The sequence below is a fragment of the Triticum urartu genome, chromosome 7A, assembly GCF_056163025.1.
Source record: "Triticum urartu cultivar PI428250 chromosome 7A, HENAU_Tu73, whole genome shotgun sequence".
Lineage (NCBI taxonomy): Eukaryota > Viridiplantae > Streptophyta > Magnoliopsida > Poales > Poaceae > Triticum > Triticum urartu.
This window is the reverse complement of record NC_141879.1, coordinates 102562545-102581936: the sequence shown is the minus strand read 5'-3', so window position 1 is coordinate 102581936 and position 19392 is coordinate 102562545. Positions and strand designations below refer to the sequence as shown.

Below are 19392 nucleotides of genomic sequence, written 5' to 3'. Positions count from 1 at the left end.
GTGTAGCGGCAGCGGGGGTGGGGATAGTAAAATAATTCCAAAGATATTCAACCATGCCCCCTTTATAATCTCCTCTCCCGCCAATCCCCATAGCGAAACCCTCTCTCATATCTTCTCAATAGAAAAACGCATCTTCCCGTTCTAGAAAAGAATGTGTGACCAAGCCCTAGATCCACGAGGGGGCAAAGCTCAAGCCTTTTGTCCACACGACGTGGGTGCGGCCATGGCGCTGCTCTCGATGGCCGCATCTGGGAGCGGCTCCCATCCGTCTCCCTACCCAACTGAGGTTTGCATATTTATTTCAATGTTTTCATGTCTTTTATGCTCCGAGGCGCGGATGGTATCGGTGGTCTCCATCTATAGATGGGAAACACGAATAGGAATATGCAACAATTTTGCAAAGACGGATGTATGTCAAAGATCTAGATTGGGATCTAGTGACGCGCGTTGGATTTCGGTTTGAATCTTATTTAATTTGCTTTAATTTATGCATGCATCTCGATCCGTAGTTAAGTTTTATGTTTATAGTCGGCTGTGGATGATAGCTCAAGTTTCATGTGTTACTATCTATTTTTGGTTTGATTATGATAGTTTTTAGTACTTTCTGTGTATGGTGGTAGAATTTGATTTCCCTCCATGGGTGAGGTGCTAGTTTTCGTTTTTTTTTTTGCAAAAAGATCAAATCTATTATAAAAATTGGTTTTCATTATTTTTTTACAAAGCAGCCGACTGAAACGGCCTTTTCATTCATCAAGAGAGAGAAAATGATGTTGCTGAGAAACTATGCTTGAGTATTTTCGTATTGTGTGTCTTTGGTGCTTTTAGGATAGCATTCTGTGAATTATATCTCACCCTCTAGAGTCTACAATTTATACAGGTTTGTCTCGTTTGTGTTTTTCTTTTTTTCTTGTTCTTTTTCTTTTTTGAGGGGTGTTTTGTCTCGTTTGTGTGCTTAGCACAAAAGGTTGAAACCACCCAGCCGACGCGCTCCACCGTGCGCATGCTGTCCCCATCGCAGAACATCTCGTGCCTGGTCCGATGGCCGCCACCGTCACATACAGGTTCTCGGCTCTAACCGCCGGCCACTCGCGCCGGGGGTCTGGCCCGGAGAGACCAGTGGTGTAGGCTGCAACCGACGCTTGGATCCAATGCGGCCGCCGAATCCGCAATCCTTCTTTGTGCCCTAGAGGCTAGATTTGCTTCCGCACCGTAGCTCTCCGTGGCCGCGGACGCCTCACGTCCCCAAACCCCTCCGCCTCCAACGCGTATCACCGCCGCCGCCGAGGAGTTCGATATTCCAATTTCATTTTCTAGGGCGTTGTTAATACTATATCCCACCCCCTCACTGGATGTCTGTTGTTATGTTGCATGGATGAGGCGAAGGGATGATGGCACTAATGGAGGTATCAATACCTATTTATGCAATGGATCCAGTTGGGTTAATTTCCTAGATCAATAGTTCGATCTGGAGAATTAAAGACCACCTTGACCGCATGACCATAGTCCTCTTGGCTTACATAGTCCAGAGGGAGTATCTATTAGATACAAGTCAATCGAATATGTTAGATACACAAATATAATCGTCAAAAAATGTTAGGTACACAAATATGATATTGAAATAAAGTTACCTACCCCTCCTTTCTTTTACACGGTACTGATGTTTGCATTTTTGAGGGAATGATTATTCTTAGAAGGGAACACTCTCGTCATGTGGTGAGACAATGGGGTTACACCAAAGTACATTTTTACCCTTATAAATTCTCACATGGTCTGTGGTTAACCCTCCATCATTTTATACTTCCACAAAAATAGTGAACCACATCACAATAGTTAACCTAGCTATGTCCCACCTCTTAGGACGTATAATTTCGCTAACCTACTCATGCTCCCGTCGTGCGGCGGTGGCGATGGTGGGGGTAGTAAAATAATTCCATAGATATTCAACCCTCCCCACTTTATAATTAATCTCCTCTCCTGCCGATCCCGTAGCGAAACCCTCTCTCAACTCTTCTCAGTGGAAAAATGTGTCATTTCGTGGAGGAAAAGAATGCGTGACCAAGCCCTAGATCTGCCAGGGGGCAAAACACAAGCCTTTTGTCCACACAACGTGGGTGCGGCCATGTCGTTGCTCTCGATCGCCGCATTTGGGAGCGGCTCCCATCCGTCTCCCTACCAAACCGAGGTTTGCATCTTTATGTCAATGGTTTCATGTCTTTTGTGGTCCGAGGCGCAGATGGTATCGGTGGTCCCCATCGATAGATGGGAAAACAAATAGGAATATGCGACTATTTTGCAATGACATATGTATGTTAGAATTCTAGATCGGGATCTAGTGACGTGCGTTGGATTTTGGTTTGAATCTCAATTAATTTGCTTAAATTTATGCATGTATCTCAATCGGTAGTTATGTTTTATGTTTATAGTGGGATATGGACTATAGCTCGAGTTTCAAGTGTTACTACCTATCAATTTTTTGTTTGATTATGATATTTTTTACTACTTTCTATGTATGGTGGCGGAATCTGATTTGCATGCATGGGTGAGGTGCTAGTTTTTTGTTTTTTGGCAAAAAGATCAGTCTATTATAAAAGTTAGCCTTTGGTTATTTTTTTACGAAGCGGCCTATGGGAACGGCCTTTTCATTCATAGAGAGAGAGAGAGAAAACGATGTTGCTGAAAAGTATGCAAGGGTATTTTGGTATTGTGTGTATTTGGTGCTTTTAGGAGAGCGTTGTGTGAATTATAAGTACCTCCGTCCTGGTTTATTGGTCCTTCGCATTTTTTACCAAAATTTGACCTTATATTTAACTACCAAATTTTTAATGCATGTCACAAAAAATAATATCATTAGAAACTATGTTCAAATACGAATCCAACGAAGGGGACCAATAACTATGTTCAAACTATGTTATGTGTCATGCATTATTATTTTATTAGTTAAATATATGGTTAAAATTTGACACAAAATACTAAGGGGACCAATAAACCAGGACGAAGGTAGTAGTCTATAGTCTACAATTTATATAGGATTTGTCTTGTTTGTGTTTTTCCTTTTTTTTCTTGTTCTTTATCTTTTTTAGGAGAGTTTTGTCTTGTTTGTGTGATCAGCACAAAAGGTTGAAACCACCCCACCGCCACGCATGTTGTCCCTGCCGCAGAACATCTCGGCGTCCGGTCCGATGGCCACCGCCATCACATACAGGTTATCGGCGCCAACCGCCAGCACTCGCGCCCGGGGCCTGTCTTGGAGAAACCAGTGGTGTAGTGTGGGATCGAAAGTATGTCTAGAGGGGGGGTGATTAGACTACTTGACCAAATAAAAACTTAACCTTTTCCCAATTTTAGTTCTTGGCAGATTTTAGCTATTTTAGGACAAGTCAAGCAATCATCACACGATTCAAGCAAGCATGCAAAGAGTATATAGGCAGCGGAAAGTAAAGCATGCAACTTGCAAGAATATAAAGGGAAGGGTTTGGAGAATTCAAACGCTATTGGAGACACGGATGTTTTTCCCGTGGTTCGGATAGGTGGTGCTATCCTACATCCACGTTGATGGAGACTTCAACCCACGAAGGGTAACGGTTGTGCGAGTCCACACAGGGCTCCACCCAAGGGCAACGGTTGCACGAGTCCACGGAGGGCTCCACCCACGAAGGGTCCACGAAGAAGCAACCACCCACAAAGGGTCCACGAAGAAGCAACCTTGTCTATCCCACCATGGCCATCGCCCATGAAGGACTTGCCTCACTAGCGGTAGATCTTCACGAAGTAGGCGATCTCCTTGCCCTTACAAACTCCTTGGTTCACTCCACAATCTTGTCGGAGGCTCCCAAGTGACACCTAGCCAATCTAGGAGACACCACTCTCCAAGAAGTAACAAATGGTGTGTAGGTAATGAACTCCTTGCTCTTGTGCTTCAAATGATAGTCTCCCCAACACTCAACTCTCTCTCATAGGATTTGGATTTGGTGGAAAGAAGATTTGAGTAGAAAGCAACTTGGGAAGGCTAGAGATCAAGATTCATATGGTAGGAATGGAATGTCTTGATCTCAACACATGAGTAGGTGGTTCTCTCTCAGAACAAATGAGTTGGAATGATGTGTGTGTTCTGTTGGCTCTCTCTTAGAATGAGAAAGAGGTGGAGGGGTATATATAGCCTCCACACAAAATCCAACCGTTATATAGTTTTCCAATCTCGGTGGGACCGAATCAATAAACTCGGTCGGACTGAAAATGTAAACCTAGTGACCGTTAGGAATTTCGGTGGGACTGACATGCAACTCGGTAGGACCGATTCGGTTAGGGTTTGGGCATAACGTAATCTCGGTGAGACCGATTACACAAACTCGGTGAGACCGAGTCTGGTAATTAGCTAACCAGAGAGTTGGTCAGGCAAACTCGGTGGGACCGATTTGCTCTTTCGGTGGGACCGAGTGGAACTCGGTGAGACCGAAAAGTTACAAAGGGGAAACACTGAGTTTACATTGCAATCTCGGTGGGACCGATTCGCTCTTTCGGTGGGACCGAGAACCTTATCGGTAGGACCGAATTGCTAGGGTTTGGCAGTGGCTAATGACAAGTGAAACTCGGTGGCGCCGGATAGGAAAAATCGGTAGGACCGAGTTTGGCTTAGAGTTTAGGTCATATGTGGATATGGGAAAGTAGTTGAGGGTTTTGGAGCATATCACTAAGCACATGAAGCAAGAGGCTCATTAAGCAACACCTCATCCCTCCTTAATAGTATTGGCTTTTCCTATGGACTCAATGTGATCTTGGATCACTAAAATATAAAATGAAGAGTCTTGAGCTTTTGAGCTTGAGCCAATCCTTTGTCCTTAGCATTTTGAGGGTTCCACTTTCATATCCATGCCATGCCAATCATTGAGCTTTCCTGAAATAATCATCTTGGAATAGCATTAGCTCAATGAGCTATATGTTGTTATGAATTACCAAAACCACCTAGGGATAGTTGCACTTTCAATCTCCCCCTTTTTGGTAATTGATGACAACATATAGATCAAAGCTTCGACAAATGATAATAAGCATGAAATATATCGTCGCTTTGAGAAGTATGTGATAAGTAAGAGCTCCCCCTAAATTTGTGCATATTTAAAATTTTGCTTTGGACTGCAAATGCACAAAGAGTTAGAGTCATGGGTTACTCTTCCATGTCACATACATCTTGGTGGAGCGCTCAAAATGATAAGATTGAAATACATGCACTCATCACCAAGAATAGTGAATGATCACAAATGATAGATAGAATGATAATATTTAAGCAAGCATTAAGTGTAGCTTATGATCAAACACATGATCATCGATGTCTCACAAATAATGACATAGTATCAAGCACTCAAAAGCAGAAAAGGTTCGAAAAACCACCAAATAAAGCAAGAGAGAAAAGCAACACTCTCTCTCTCAAAGCCTATGATCTATACATCTTCTCCCCCTTTGGCAACAAGTTACCAAAAAGTTCCTAGAAAATGCATAGCACTAGATCGACGCTCAGGCTTGATCTTCAGGTGGTGGTGGAGTCCGAATCACTCCAAGGACGAAGGCTTCTATAGATGTTGAAGTAGTTGCAGGAGTTGGAGCTGAGGTAGACGCTGGAGCTGAGGCTGTAGCTGGTGCTGAGGTGGTGGCTCTGGTGTCAGCGACTGGCGGTGCAGACGACCTCGGGCCTTTTGGCACTCTAGAAAAAGCATGAGTTGTGGTCCTGCCTCTCCTCTCATTCATGTCCTCCTGGAGCTGCTCCACTACAGACTGAACTTCTGTTACCTTGACATCCAAGTCATAGAACTTCTGTTCCATGATCCTCTCTAGGCTCTGCTGATTTTTAGTGAGGTTGGCCAGACTTTGCTCAATTCTCAGCGAGGATGCAATCAAGTAACTGAGCTGCTCTTGTTTGGTCTTCAAGAAGTACTCAGATGCCTCCTCTTGAGTAGGCATCCTGGCAGCTTTTTCCTTCTTCGCCTTCTCCTTCTTTGCATATGCTTGTGCAGACGATGGCTCATTCATTGTCATCACAACTTCATTGTTCTCAAAATCTGGACGGATGGGCAGGTGTTCCTTATCCAACAAATATACGCCCGTGCCCATCTTGGAGTTGATGAGTTCCTGAATCTGAGGGGCATATCCACAGCTCCTCTTCTGATCTGCAGCTGTCCTTTTGATCGTTTCAACTATGAGACTCATGACCTTGAATTTCTGAGGCACATCAAAAACATGAAGCAAGTTGATCGCGTGACCTCTGATCATCTTGTGATCTCCAGACTTAGGCAACAGAGTGTGCCTTAGTATCCAATTGATAGTGGGCAATCCTGATAGCAGATAGTGCACTGAGCCAAACTTGAATGTGTCAAGAGCTTCATTGGGAATTTCCTTGTACATGTTGGACATGGAGTTATGGTCCATCTTCTTCTTGGCATAGATATCCAAGTCCTCATCTTGCTCTTCTGGGGCATTGATGATCTGTGCCCACTCAGCCACTGTAGATTGGTACCTTGTACCTTCTGACATCCATGTAATCCTCCCATCCGGATAAAAGTGAGCCGTGGAGTAGAACTGCATGATGAGTTCCTCGTTCCACTTTGTGAGCTTCTGCCCAACAAAGTCCTCTACTCCACACGCTCTGAAGCTGTCCTGAACTCCTGGGTAGTGCTCTTCATTCTCCTTGATGTATGTCCAGTCGACCCATCTCATGTCACAAACGATTGGCTTCTTGTCAAGCAAAACAGTCTCATAAAAATCTTGTTGCTCCTTTGTGTGAAATCTGTAGTCCACGGCAGTCCTTCTCCTAGAAGCATACGGGTCTGCTTCTCTCCACTTTCTCAGCCCTGAGTCTCTCTTGAGCTTCATGTCCTCAGCCACAGGATGAGCATCGTTGTGGTCTGGGATCTTGGGCTTGAGCTTCCGGAGGACACTCTCTTCCTCTTCTTCAATAGCTTCAGGCACTGGGGCCTTGTTCTTTTCTGCAGCAGGTATACTCCTTGTGTTTCTCTTTGGAGCTGTCTTAGGCTTAGATGCAGCCTTAGGAGCTTCCTTGGGCTTGGATGCAGCTGTTCCTGACCTTATGGCATCTCCCATAAGTTTGGCTGCCTTGGGTGCTGGTGCAGCAACCTCTTCTTCCTCCTCCTCTTCTACCATGATGGAGGCTCTCCCAAGCACTTTGGCTACAGTCTTCTTTACTCTCTCTTTCCTCTTTTTGCCCTCAGCAGCAATGGGCTCAATGGGAGCAGGTGCAGGCTTCTCGGTTGAGGCTCTAGCCTTTGACATTGGCTGCCTCCCTGCTGGCCTCTTGACTTTCAGGCCTGACTTTGAGCCTTGAGCTGGCTCAGCCCTTTTGGAAGTGGCCTCTTCCTCTGCCACATAGTCTTCATCCTCAGAATCAGACGTTCTCTTGTTTCTTTGACGTGTGGCAGCCTTAGGCAGATTGCTGGGTGTGCTCCTGCTGCCATCATCAGAAGAACTTGAGGGGCTAGTGCCCTCACTCATGACAACTTGCTGCTCTGAGAGGTTCTGGCTGTCACTTTGATCAGACATGTTGCAAACTGACTGCTGACCCTGTGAATAGATTATAGAAGAGATAGATTGGATGAGCATCACAAAAAGCAGAGATTTTTGCAAAAGATTAACTCAAAAAGTTAGTTTTAGTTTTCCACAGAAAGCATCTCGGATCTACCGATTTTCAAACTCGGTGACACCGAAACAGTTTTGGCACTAGAACTGGTGAACTCGGTCAGACCGAGTCACAGTTCGGTGGCACCGAGACTGCTAGGGTTTCACAGAATTCCAAAATCGGTCGCACCGATAAGTTATTCTCGGTCAGACCGAGTTTAACTTGTGCAATGGCAAAAGCCAGATCGGTGGGACCGAGTTTTTCAACTCGGTGGGTCCGAGATGGTTTCGGCGGAAACCTAACCCTAAAATTTTCGAATTAAACTTAATCTATGAGCGTTTTGACTGGATAGAAGTTTATCAATCGTGGCAAGATTCATGATGATCACAATGTGCTAGGAATCAGATTGAGGAATAGCACAATGATCAAGTCCATACCCTAGTTCGGCGTGGACTTGCTACGGCGGCAACGGCGGGGCAGAAATCCGTTGACGGCGGCGAAGACCAGCGACTGGAGGCTGCTGGCGACGAGGAGACGATCCGGAGACCTCGGGGGCAGAGCAGGCTATCGCGCGGGCGAGGAGGTTTCGGAGAAATTTCCAAAATTCTGCCCGTCACTATATATAGCCCGACCCTGTCGGTGTGACCGAGTGGAACAACTCGGTGGCACCGAGATGCAAAACTGTGTGCAGTTATTGCAACTCGGTGTGACCGAAAAGTTCAAATCGGTTGCACCGAGATCGAAAACCTAGATCAACTTAATGAACTCGGTAGGACCGAAATGGAGTATCGGTCAGACCGAGATTCATAAAGAGGTTTTGGAATTTTAAGTCTATGACGAATCGGGGACTCCGAGCGCTCCTCACACAGAGTGGTTCGAATCTGACTTGATCAATTTTTGTGATGCAGCATGAATAGAGTTTGAGACGAGAAAAGCATAGATAGCTAGAGGAGGTTCTTAGGCATTCTTGTCCATCCACTTGGCAAAAGAAGATAAAGCCAAACAATCAAAGCAACAAGTGGATGTCCTCGAATGAGTAAAATATGCAATCAGCATGCTCACACAATAAGATGGCAAATGAAATATGTGGCAAAGCATGCACAACCAATTCTAGCATCTATCAAACAATTTGCGATGACTAGGTCATCTATATATGAGTATATTGACTTAGGAGTCAAGTGAGAACACTTGATCGTAGGTCATACTCATCGTTTAAGCTCAAGTGGGGTTACCACTTTTACATAAAGCATTGTTTTGTTCACATCTTTAGAGTTGCTTTAGCTCAAGTCTTAGAGTAAAGCTCCCCCTAGATGTGATATCCCCCCTAAGAGGGATGAACTAACCTTGGGTTTTGTCGATGATGACTTCATGTAGATATTGAAGATGTGGATGCTCAATGTTGATGTAGATCTCTTGGAGCTATCCATTTGAGTGAATTGCACTTTCAATACCTACATGGGTTAGTCCCACAAAGAACAAACAAGGATATCCATAGACATAGAGTGATGCACACACAAGATGATGTCCATGAAAACTTTAGGTTACCTTGTCCCTTGTCTTACCAACAAGAGGGTTTGTGACTCCTTGAACTAGTGCAAGATGTGGAAGTTGATTGCACTTGTTCTTGCCAAAATGATAAGAGTGAAGTATGTTGGCGGAGTCACCCTCAAGAACTCTCTAGTTCTTCTTCTTTTGGATCCACATCATCTTGATGGGAATCCTTGGAGTTGTAGTCATACTTGATGAAGTGGAACTTGAAGTAGTCTTGGGAATCCACTTGACTAAGGTCTTAGGAGCTTCTTCAAATGCATCAATTTCCTCTTGAAGCTTGTCCTTGCCTTTTTGCTCGTAGTCTTGTGGTGGAAGATCATCTTGAGCTTGTGTCCCCTTGAAAGAGGTATACTTCTCTTGTTGAGGGACAAACTTTGTCTTGGGGTATTGATCTTCTTCCCACTCAACTCCATTGGCATTGAACTTTCGTTCAAAACCAACACCTTGATTCTTCCGGTGCATTCCTTGCTTGCGCACAATTTCCTCGAATTGCTTACTCCCGGCAAGGCTTTTGTACACTCCTTTCTCTATAGTTCCCTTCAATAAGCTATTTTCTTGCTCAAGTGTAACTTGGCTAAGAGAATCATTAGTGGAATCAAGAGAACTACTAGAAGCAACAATATTGGATTTAGCATGATCATTGTTACTACTAGAGGAAGAATCTTTCTTGTTAGACTTGACTTGAGGCATGTAAGTGGATAAGAGTAAACGCTTGGCAATGTAAGAAGAACTTTTCTTGCGGAGATCATCATTGATTGCTTTTAAGAACTCATGCTCTTGCTCAAGATTGAGCTTTTCAAAGCGTAGCTTCTCATGAGCCCTTAAAAGTTCTCGATGATCTTCGAAGATAGTGTCATGAGCTAACTTAAGAGTTTTTAGTTCTTTAGTTAGAGCCTCAATCTTCTCCTTATCATTGTCATTCGTTTTATCTTGATTAGCATGATTAATTGGTCTTTCATCATAGTATTCATCACTAGAGTTGTCACCAATCAAATCATCACCTAACAAGTCATCTTCATCACTATTGAAATCAACATACTCGGGGTGTGTTACCTTAGGACCTTTGGCCATGAAGCATCTTCCAATTCCTTCATTTGGTGAGTCAAATATGTCGTAGGAGTTGGTTGACACAAGTGCTAGACCGGCAACACCTTCATCTTGAGTATCTTCGGAGTCGGAGTGATAACTTCTCTCGGAGTGGCTGTCGGAGTCGGAGCCTGATACCCATTCACCAACATGAGCTTGATGTCTTCGTCTTGTGTAGCTCCTTGATGATTTTTGCTTCCTTTCCGAGTCCTTGCTTCTCCGTGAGTATCTTCGTTCATAACGATCATCTCTACTCCTTCTCTCTCTCTTTGTGGTGATCCTTTGCTTCTTCTTTTTGGAGAATCTTCTCTTCTCTTGTAGGGAGCCGTACACTCGTTGGAATAGTGTCCGGGTCTTCCACAATTGTAACAGTTTCGCTCTCGACTAGAAGATCTTTTGTCATTGTAGGACCTTGATTTGGAGCTTCTATCTTTGCTTCTATTCTTGTAGAACTTTTTGAAGTTCTTCACCATTAAGCTCAATTTTTCATTGAAGGCTTGTTTCTCACTTGATGATGTAGGGGCTTCACATGAGGCTTTATAGGCACCACTTGATTTGTTGTGAAGTTCCTCTTTATCCTTAAGTGACATCTCATGAGCAACAATTCTTCCAATCACTTCCGTTGGCTTGAGATCTTTGTAATTGGGCATCATTTGGATCAATGTGCACACGGTATCATATTTTCCATCCAAGGCTCTTAGGATCTTCTTGATGATGAATTTATCGGTCATCTCTTCACTTCCTAAGCCGGCAATCTCATTTGTGATGAGAGCAAGCCTAGAGTACATTTCAGCGACACCTTCACCATCCTTCATCTTGAACTTGTCAAGTTGGCTTTGAAGCACATCCAACTTGGATTCCTTGACGGAGTCGGTACCTTCGTGCATATCAATCAAAGTATCCCAAATTTCCTTTGCATTCTCAAGGCGGCTGATTTTGTTGAATTCTTTGGGGCACAATCCGTTGAAGAGAATATCACAAGCTTGAGCATTGTATTGCAACATCTTCAACTCTTCCGTGGTAGCTTCACGGTTTGGTTCTCTCCCTTCAAAGAAGTCACCTTGCAAGACAACACACACAATAGCCCAAACAGCGGGGTTATGTCCAAGAATATGCATTTTCATTTTATGCTTCCAACTAGCAAAATTAGTACCATCAAAGTAAGGACCTCTACGGTGATAATTTCCCTCGCTAGACGCCATACTCTCCTAGGTTGTGAAACCAAGGCTATGACCACCAAAAGCTATGGAGATCAAGCAAATGGAGACCAAAGCTCTGATACCACTTGTGGGATCGAAAGTATGTCTAGAGGGGGGGGTGATTAGACTACTTGACCAAATAAAAACTTAACCTTTTCCCAATTTTAGTTCTTGGCAGATTTTAGCTATTTTAGGACAAGTCAAGCAATCATCACACGATTCAAGCAAGCATGCAAAGAGTATATAGGCAGCGGAAAGTAAAGCATGCAACTTGCAAGAATATAAAGGGAAGGGTTTGGAGAATTCAAACGCTATTGGAGACACGGATGTTTTTCCCGTGGTTCGGATAGGTGGTGCTATCCTACATCCACGTTGATGGAGACTTCAACCCACGAAGGGTAACGGTTGCGCGAGTCCACACAGGGCTCCACCCAAGGGCAACGGTTGCGCGGGTCCACGGAGGGCTCCACCCACGAAGGGTCCACGAAGAAGCAACCACCCACAAAGGGTCCACGAAGAAGCAACCTTGTCTATCCCACCATGGCCATCGCTCACGAAGGACTTGCTTCACTAGCGGTAGATCTTCACGAAGTAGGCGATCTCCTTGCCCTTACAAACTCCTTGGTTCACTCCACAATCTTGTCGGAGGCTCCCAAGTGACACCTAGCCAATCTAGGAGACACTACTCTCCAAGAAGTAACAAATGGTGTGTAGGTAATGAACTCCTTGCTCTTGTGCTTCAAATGATAGTCTCCCCAACACTCAACTCTCTCTCATAGGATTTGGATTTGGTGGAAAGAAGATTTGAGTGGAAAGCAACTTGGGAAGGCTAGAGATCAAGATTCATATGGTAGGAATGGAATGTCTTGATCTCAACACATGAGTAGGTGGTTCTCTCTCAGAACAAATGAGTTGGAATGATGTGTGTGTTCTGTTGGCTCTCTCTTAGAATGAGAAAGAGGTGGAGGGGTATATATAGCCTCCACACAAAATCCAACCGTTACACAGTTTTCCAATCTCGGTGGGACCGAATCAATAAACTCGGTCGGACCGAAAATGTAAACCTAGTGACCGTTAGGAATTTCGGTGGGACTGACATGCAACTCGGTAGGACCGATTCGGTTAGGGTTTGGGCATAACGTAATCTCGGTGAGACCGATTACACAAACTCGGTGAGACCGAGTCTGGTAATTAGCTAACCAGAGAGTTGGTCAGGCAAACTCGGTGGGACCGATTTGCTCTTTTGGTGGGACCGAGTGGAACTCGGTGAGACCGAAAAGTTACAAAGGGGAAACACTGAGTTTACATTGCAATCTCGGTGGGACCGATTCGCTCTTTCGGTGGGACCGAAAAGTTACGAAAGAGAAACAGAGAGATTGCAACCCCATCTCGGTGGGACCGAGAACCTTATCGGTAGGACCGAATTGCTAGGGTTTGGCAGTGGCTAATGACAAGTGAAACTCGGTGGCGCCGGATAGGAAAAATCGGTAGGACCGAGTTTGGCTTAGAGTTTAGGTCATATGTGGATATGGGATAGTAGTTGAGGGTTTTGGAGCATATCACTAAGCACATGAAGCAAGAGGCTCATTAAGCAACACCTCATCCCTCCTTAATAGTATTGGCTTTTCCTATGGACTCAATGTGATCTTGGATTACTAAAATATAAAATGAAGAGTCTTGAGCTTTTGAGCTTGAGCCAATCCTTTGTCCTTAGCATTTTGAGGGTTCCACTTTCATATCCATGCCATGCCAATCATTGAGCTTTCCTGAAATAATCATCTTGGAATAGCATTAGCTCAATCAGCTATATGTTGTTATGAATTACCAAAACCACCTAGGGATAGTTGCACTTTCATGTAGGCTGCAATCTGACGCTCCGACCCAATGCAGCCGTTGAATCCCCAATCTTTCTCTGTGCCCTAGAGACTAGGGCTGTCGCCGAATTGTAGCTCGCCGTGGCCGCAGACGCCTCATGTCCCCAAACCCCTCCGCCTCCAATGCGCATCGCCGCCGCCGCCGAGGTGTCCCCCCCTCTCTCATTGGATGGGTGTTGTTATGTTGCATGGATCGGGTGAATCAAGGCACTAATACAGGTATCAATCCCTATTTATGCAATGGATCCAGTTGGGTTAATTTGCCAAATCAATAGTGTGGTCTGGAGAATTAAACACCACCTTGGCCGCATAACCATAGTCATCTCGGCTTACATAGTCTAGAGGGAGTATCTATTAGATACAAGTCAATTTAATATGTTAGATACACAAATATGGCATTGCAATAAAGTATGTAGATTTTCCATGGGTATACTAACCATCCTTATCTACCCCTCCTTTGTTTTACACGGTACAGATGTTTCCATTTTTTGAGAAAATGATTATTCTTAGAAGGAAACACTCTGGTCATGTGGTGAGGCAATGGGGTTACACCAAAGTAAAATTTACCCTTGTAAATTCTCAGACGGTTTGTGGTTAACCCTCCATTTTACATTTTCCACCAAAATACTGAACCACATGACAATAGTTAACCTAGCTTGGTCCCACCTCTCAGGACGTATGATTTCACTAACCTACTCATGCTCCCGTCGTGCAGCAGTGGCGGGGTGGGGGTGGGGGTTAGTAAAATAATTCCATAGATATTCAACCCTACCCCTTTTATAATCTCCTCTCCCACCGATTCCCTTAGTGAAACCCTCTCTCATATCTTCTCAATGGAAAAGCACGTCGTTCCATGGAGGAAAAGAATGTGTGACCAAGCCCTAGACCTGCAAGGGGGCAAAGCCCAAGCCTTTTGTCCACACGACGTGGATGTGGCCATGGCGTTGCTCTCGATCGCCGCATCTGGGAGCGGCTCCCATCCGTCTCCCTACCCAACCGTGGCTTGCATCTTTATTTCAATGGTTTCATGTCTTTTGTTGTCTGAGGCGCGGATGGTATCGGTGGTCTCCATCGATAGATTGGAAACACGAATAGGAATATACAACTATTTTGCAACGATGGATGTATGTCAGAATTCAAGATCGGGATCTACTGATGTAAGTTTGATTTCGGTTTGAATCTCAATTAATTTGCTTAAATTTATGCATGTATCTCGGTCTGTAGTTATGTTTTGTGGTTATAATGGGATGTGGACGATAGCTCAAGTTTCAGGTGTTAGTATCTATTTTTGGTTTGCTTATGATACTTTTTACTACTTTCTATGTGTGCTGGCGGAATCTGATTTCCCTGCATGGGTGAGGTGCTAGTTTTTGTTTTCTTTTGCAAAAATATCAAATATATTATAAAAAAGTTAGTTTTCGGTTATTTTTTTTACAAATAGGCCGATTGGAACGGCCTTTTCATTCATTCGAGAGAGAGAGAACAATGTTGCTGAGAAACTATGCAAGAGTATCTTTGGTGCTTTTAGGAGAGCGTTGTGTGAATTATATCTTACTAGCTCCATCCTGGTTTATTGGTTCCCTTCGCATTTTGTGCCAAATTTTGACCTTAAATTTAACTAACAAATTGTCAATGCATGTCATAAAAAATAATATCATTAGAAACTCTGTTCAAATACGAACCAAAGGATATAATTTCTGGTGTCATGCACTATTATTTCGTTAGTTAAATATATAGTTAAAATTTGACACAAAATACTAAGGACCAATAAATCAGGACAGAGTTAGTACTCATAGAGTCTACAATTTATACACCATTGTCTCGTTTGTGTCTTTCCTTTTTTTCTGGTTCTTTATCTTTTTTGAGGAGAGTTTTGTCTCGTTTGTGTGATCAGCACAAAAGGTTGAAACCACCCTGCCGCCACGCATGATGTCCCCACCGCAGAACATCTCGGCTTCCGGTCTGATGGCCGCCGCCGCCACATACTAGTTCTCGGCACCAATCGCCGGCCTCTCGCACTGGGGGTCCGGCCCGGAGAGACCAGTGGTGTAGGCTGCAATCCAACGCTCCGACCCAATGCGGCCACCGAATCCCTAATTCTTCTCTGTGCCCTAGAGGCTAGAGCTGCCGCCGCACTGTAGCTCGCCATGGCCGCAGACGCCTCACATCCCCAAACCCCTCCGCCTCCGCGCGCTTCGCCGCCGCCGCCGGCCGAGGTGTTTGATATTCCGATTTCATTTTCTAGGGCGTTGTTAATACTGTACCCCCCCCCCCCGAATTGTATGTGTGTTGTTATGTTGCATGGATGAGGCGAAAGGATAAAGGCACTAATGCAGGTTTCAATCCCTATTTACGCAATGGATCCAGTTGGGTTAATTTCCCAAATCAATAGGGCGATCTGGAGAATTAGACACCACCTTGGCTGAATAACCATAGTCCTCTCGCTTTGCATAGTCCGGAGGGAGTATCTATTAGATACAAGTCAATCGAATATGTTAGATACACAAATATGGAATTTCAATAAAGTTGGTAGATTTTCCATGGGTATACTAACCATCCTTACCTACCCATCCTTTGTTTTGCACGGTACTGATGTTTGCATTTTTTGAGGAAACTATTATTCTTAGAAGGAAACACTCTGGTCATGTGGTGAGACAATGGGATTACACCAAAAATACATTTTTCCCTTGTAAGTCGCACATGGTTTGTGGTTAACCCTCCATCATTTTACATTTTCCACCAAAATACTAAACCACATCACAATAGTTAACCTAGCTAGGTCCCATCTCGTAGGACGTATGATTCCGCTAACCTACTCAGGCTCACGCTATGCGGCGGCGGCGGGGGGTAGTAAAATAATTTCATAGATATTCAACCCTGCCCCCTTTATAATTTCCTCTCCCGCCGATCCCCGCAGCGAAACCCTCTCTCATCTCTTCTCAATGGAAAAACACGTCGTCTCGTGGAGAAAAGAATGCGTGACCAAGCCCTAGATCTGCGAGGGGCAAAGCCCAAGCCTTTTGTCCACACGACATGGGTGCGGGCATGGCGTTGCTCTCGATCGCCGCATCTGGTAGCGGCTCCCATTCGTCTTCCTACCCAACCGAGGTTTGCATCTTTATTTCAATGGTTTCATCTCTTTTGTGGTCTGGTGCAGATGGTATTGGTGGTGACCATCGATAGATGGGAAACACGAATAGGAATATGCAATTGTTTTGAAACGACGAATGTATGTCAGAATTCTAGATCGGGATCTAGTGATGTGCGTTGGATTTCGGTTTGAATCTCAATTAATTTGCTTTAATTTATGTGTGTATCTAGATCCATAGTTACATTTTGTTTATAATGGGTTGTGGATGATAGCTCAAGTTTCACGCGTTACTATCTATTTTTGGTTTGATTTTGATACTTTTTACTACTTTCTATGTATGGTGGCGGAATCTGATTTCCCTGCATGGGTGAGGTGCTACTTTTTTTGCAAAAAAAATCAAATCTATTATAAAAGTTAGTTTTCAGGTATTTTTTGCGAAGTGGCCGATTGGAACGGCCTTTTTATTCAGAGAGAGAGAGAGAGAACGATGTTGCTGCGAAACTATGCAAAAGTATTTTGGTATTGTGTGTCTTTCGTAGTCTTAGGAGAGCACTGTGTGAATTATATCTTACTACCTCCGTCCGAATTATATCTTACTACCTCCATCCTGGTTTATTGATTCCTTTCGCATTTTATGCCAAATTTTGACCTTAAATTTAACTAACAATGTTTTAGTGCATGACATAAAAAATAATATCATTAGAAACTATGTTCTAATACGAATTCAACAATATAATTTCGGTGTCATGCATTATTATTTTGTAAATTAAATCTATAGTTAAAATTTGACACAAAATACTAAGGGGTCCCATAAACCAGGACGGAGGTAGTAGTCTCTAGAGTCTACAATTTATACAGGTTTGTCTCATTTGTGTTTTCCCCTTTTTCTTGTTCCTTTTCTTTTTTGAGGAGAGTTTTGTTTTGTTTGTGTGATCAACACAAAAGGTTGAAAGCACCCGGCCGCAGAACATCTTGGCGTCTGGTCCGATGCCGACGCCGCCACCGCCACATATAGGTTCTCGATGCCAACCGCCGGCCGCTCGTGCCGGGGGTCCGGCCCGGAGAGACCAGTGGTGTAGGCTGCAAACCGACTCTCCGACCCATGCAGCCGCTGAATCCCCAATCCTTCTCAGTTCCCTAGAGCCTAGAGCTGCCGCCGCACTTTAGCTCGTCGTGGCCGCAAAACCCTCACGTCCTGAAACCCCTCTACCTCTAACGCGCATCATCACCGCCGCCGAGGTGTTGGATATTCCGATTTTGTTTTCTAGGACATTGTTAGATGTGTGTTGTTATGTTGCATGGATGAGGTGAAAGGATCAAGGCACTAATACAGGTATCAATCCCTATTTATGCAATGAATCCAGTTGGGTTACTTTCCCAAATCAATAGTGCGATATGGAATTAAATACCACCTTGGCCGCATAACCATAGTCCTCTCGCCTTACATAGTCCAGAGGGAGTATCTATTAGATACAAGTCAATCGGATATGTTAAACACACAAATATGGCATTGCAATAAAGTTAGTAAATTTTCCATGGGTATACTAACCATCCTTACCTACCCCTCCTTTGTTTTACACCATACTGATGTTTGCATTTTTTGAGGAAATGATTATTCTTAAAAGGAAGCACTCTGGTCATGTGGTGAGACAATGGGGTTACACCAAACTACATTTTTGCACTTGTAAATTCTCACATGGTTTGTGGTTAACCCTCCATCATTTTACATTTTTCACCAAAATACCGAACCACATCACAATAATTAACGTAGCTGGGTCCCACCTCTTAGGACGTATGAGTTTGCTAACCTACTCATGCTCCCGCCGTGCGGTGGTGGCGGGGATGGCGGGTAGTAAAATAATTCCATAGATATTCAACCATGCCCCCTTTATAATCTCCTTTCCCATCGATCCCCGTAGCGAAACCCTCTCTCATCTCTTCTCAATGAAAAAACACGTCATTCCGGGGAGGAAAAGAATGCGTGACCAAGCCCTAAATATGCGAGGGGGCAAAGCCCAAGCCTTTTGTCCACACGACGTGGGTGCGGCCGTGGCATTGCTCTCAATCGCCGCATCAGGGAGCGACTCCCATCCGTCTCCCTACACAACCGAGGTTTGCATGTTTATTTCAATTATTTCATATCTTTTGTGGTCCGAGACGGGGATGGTATCAGGAGTCTCCATTAATATATGGGAAACACAAATAAGTATATGCATATGTTTTGCAACGACAGATGTATGTCAGAATTCTAGATCGGGACGTAGTGATGCATGTTGGATTTCGGTTTGAATCTCAATTAATTTGCTTTGATTTATGCATATATCTCGATCCGTAGTTATGTTTTATGTTTATAATGGGTTGTGGACGATAGCTCAAGTTTCAGGTGTTACTAGCTACTAGTGGTTGGGGCCTGCCTTTGCGGGCCTCTTGAGAAAAAGTGGTGCGTGTATTTCTTCCTCTCAAAGAAAAAACCTCAACTTCATCTCAAAACTAAAAAGAAAACTTTCTCACAATGTGTGAACATCACATCCATCTCAGAAAGAAAAAGTAAAAGCCTGCAAAACATTCTTAAAATGAAAAAGAAACAAAAGTCTCACTTCCATCTTTAAAAAATAATCTCGAAAAAAGAACTTTTCTCGAAAGAAAAAAAAAGGTCTCAATTTCGCTTTCCAAAAAAAATCAAAAAGTTTTTCAATTTCATCTTTCAAAAGAAATCAAAAAGTTTCTTGGCACGGCCAACTAGCATGCGCCACGTGGCCATGCTGGTTGGCCGCCATTCTCCCCTAGGTTAATGTATTTGATTTTGGTTTCGAGTACGATACTTTTTACTACTTTCTATGTATGGTGGCGGAATCTGATTTCCCCTACTTGGTGATGGTATCTCCAGCCGCGCCCTTAGGAAGGCCTCCCCAGGCGATTTTTTCGCGCCGGCGCCAAAAAAACGGCCCAGTCGCGCCCCCAGGAGCCCGATTT

General features: G+C 44.0%; 1 protein-coding gene across 1 annotated transcript in view; it reads left to right on the top strand.

Annotated features, from left to right (window-relative positions):
- Positions 1–223: 223 nt before the first annotated feature.
- The window catches only part of LOC147958285 (histone-lysine N-methyltransferase EZ1-like), a 30104-nt gene continuing 10935 nt past the window's right edge, over positions 224–19392 (top strand). Inside the window, exon 1 of the mRNA XM_087532029.1 lies at positions 224–286. Coding sequence (XP_087388155.1) covers positions 224–286 — 63 coding nt within the window. The remainder of the gene's footprint in view (positions 287–19392) is intronic.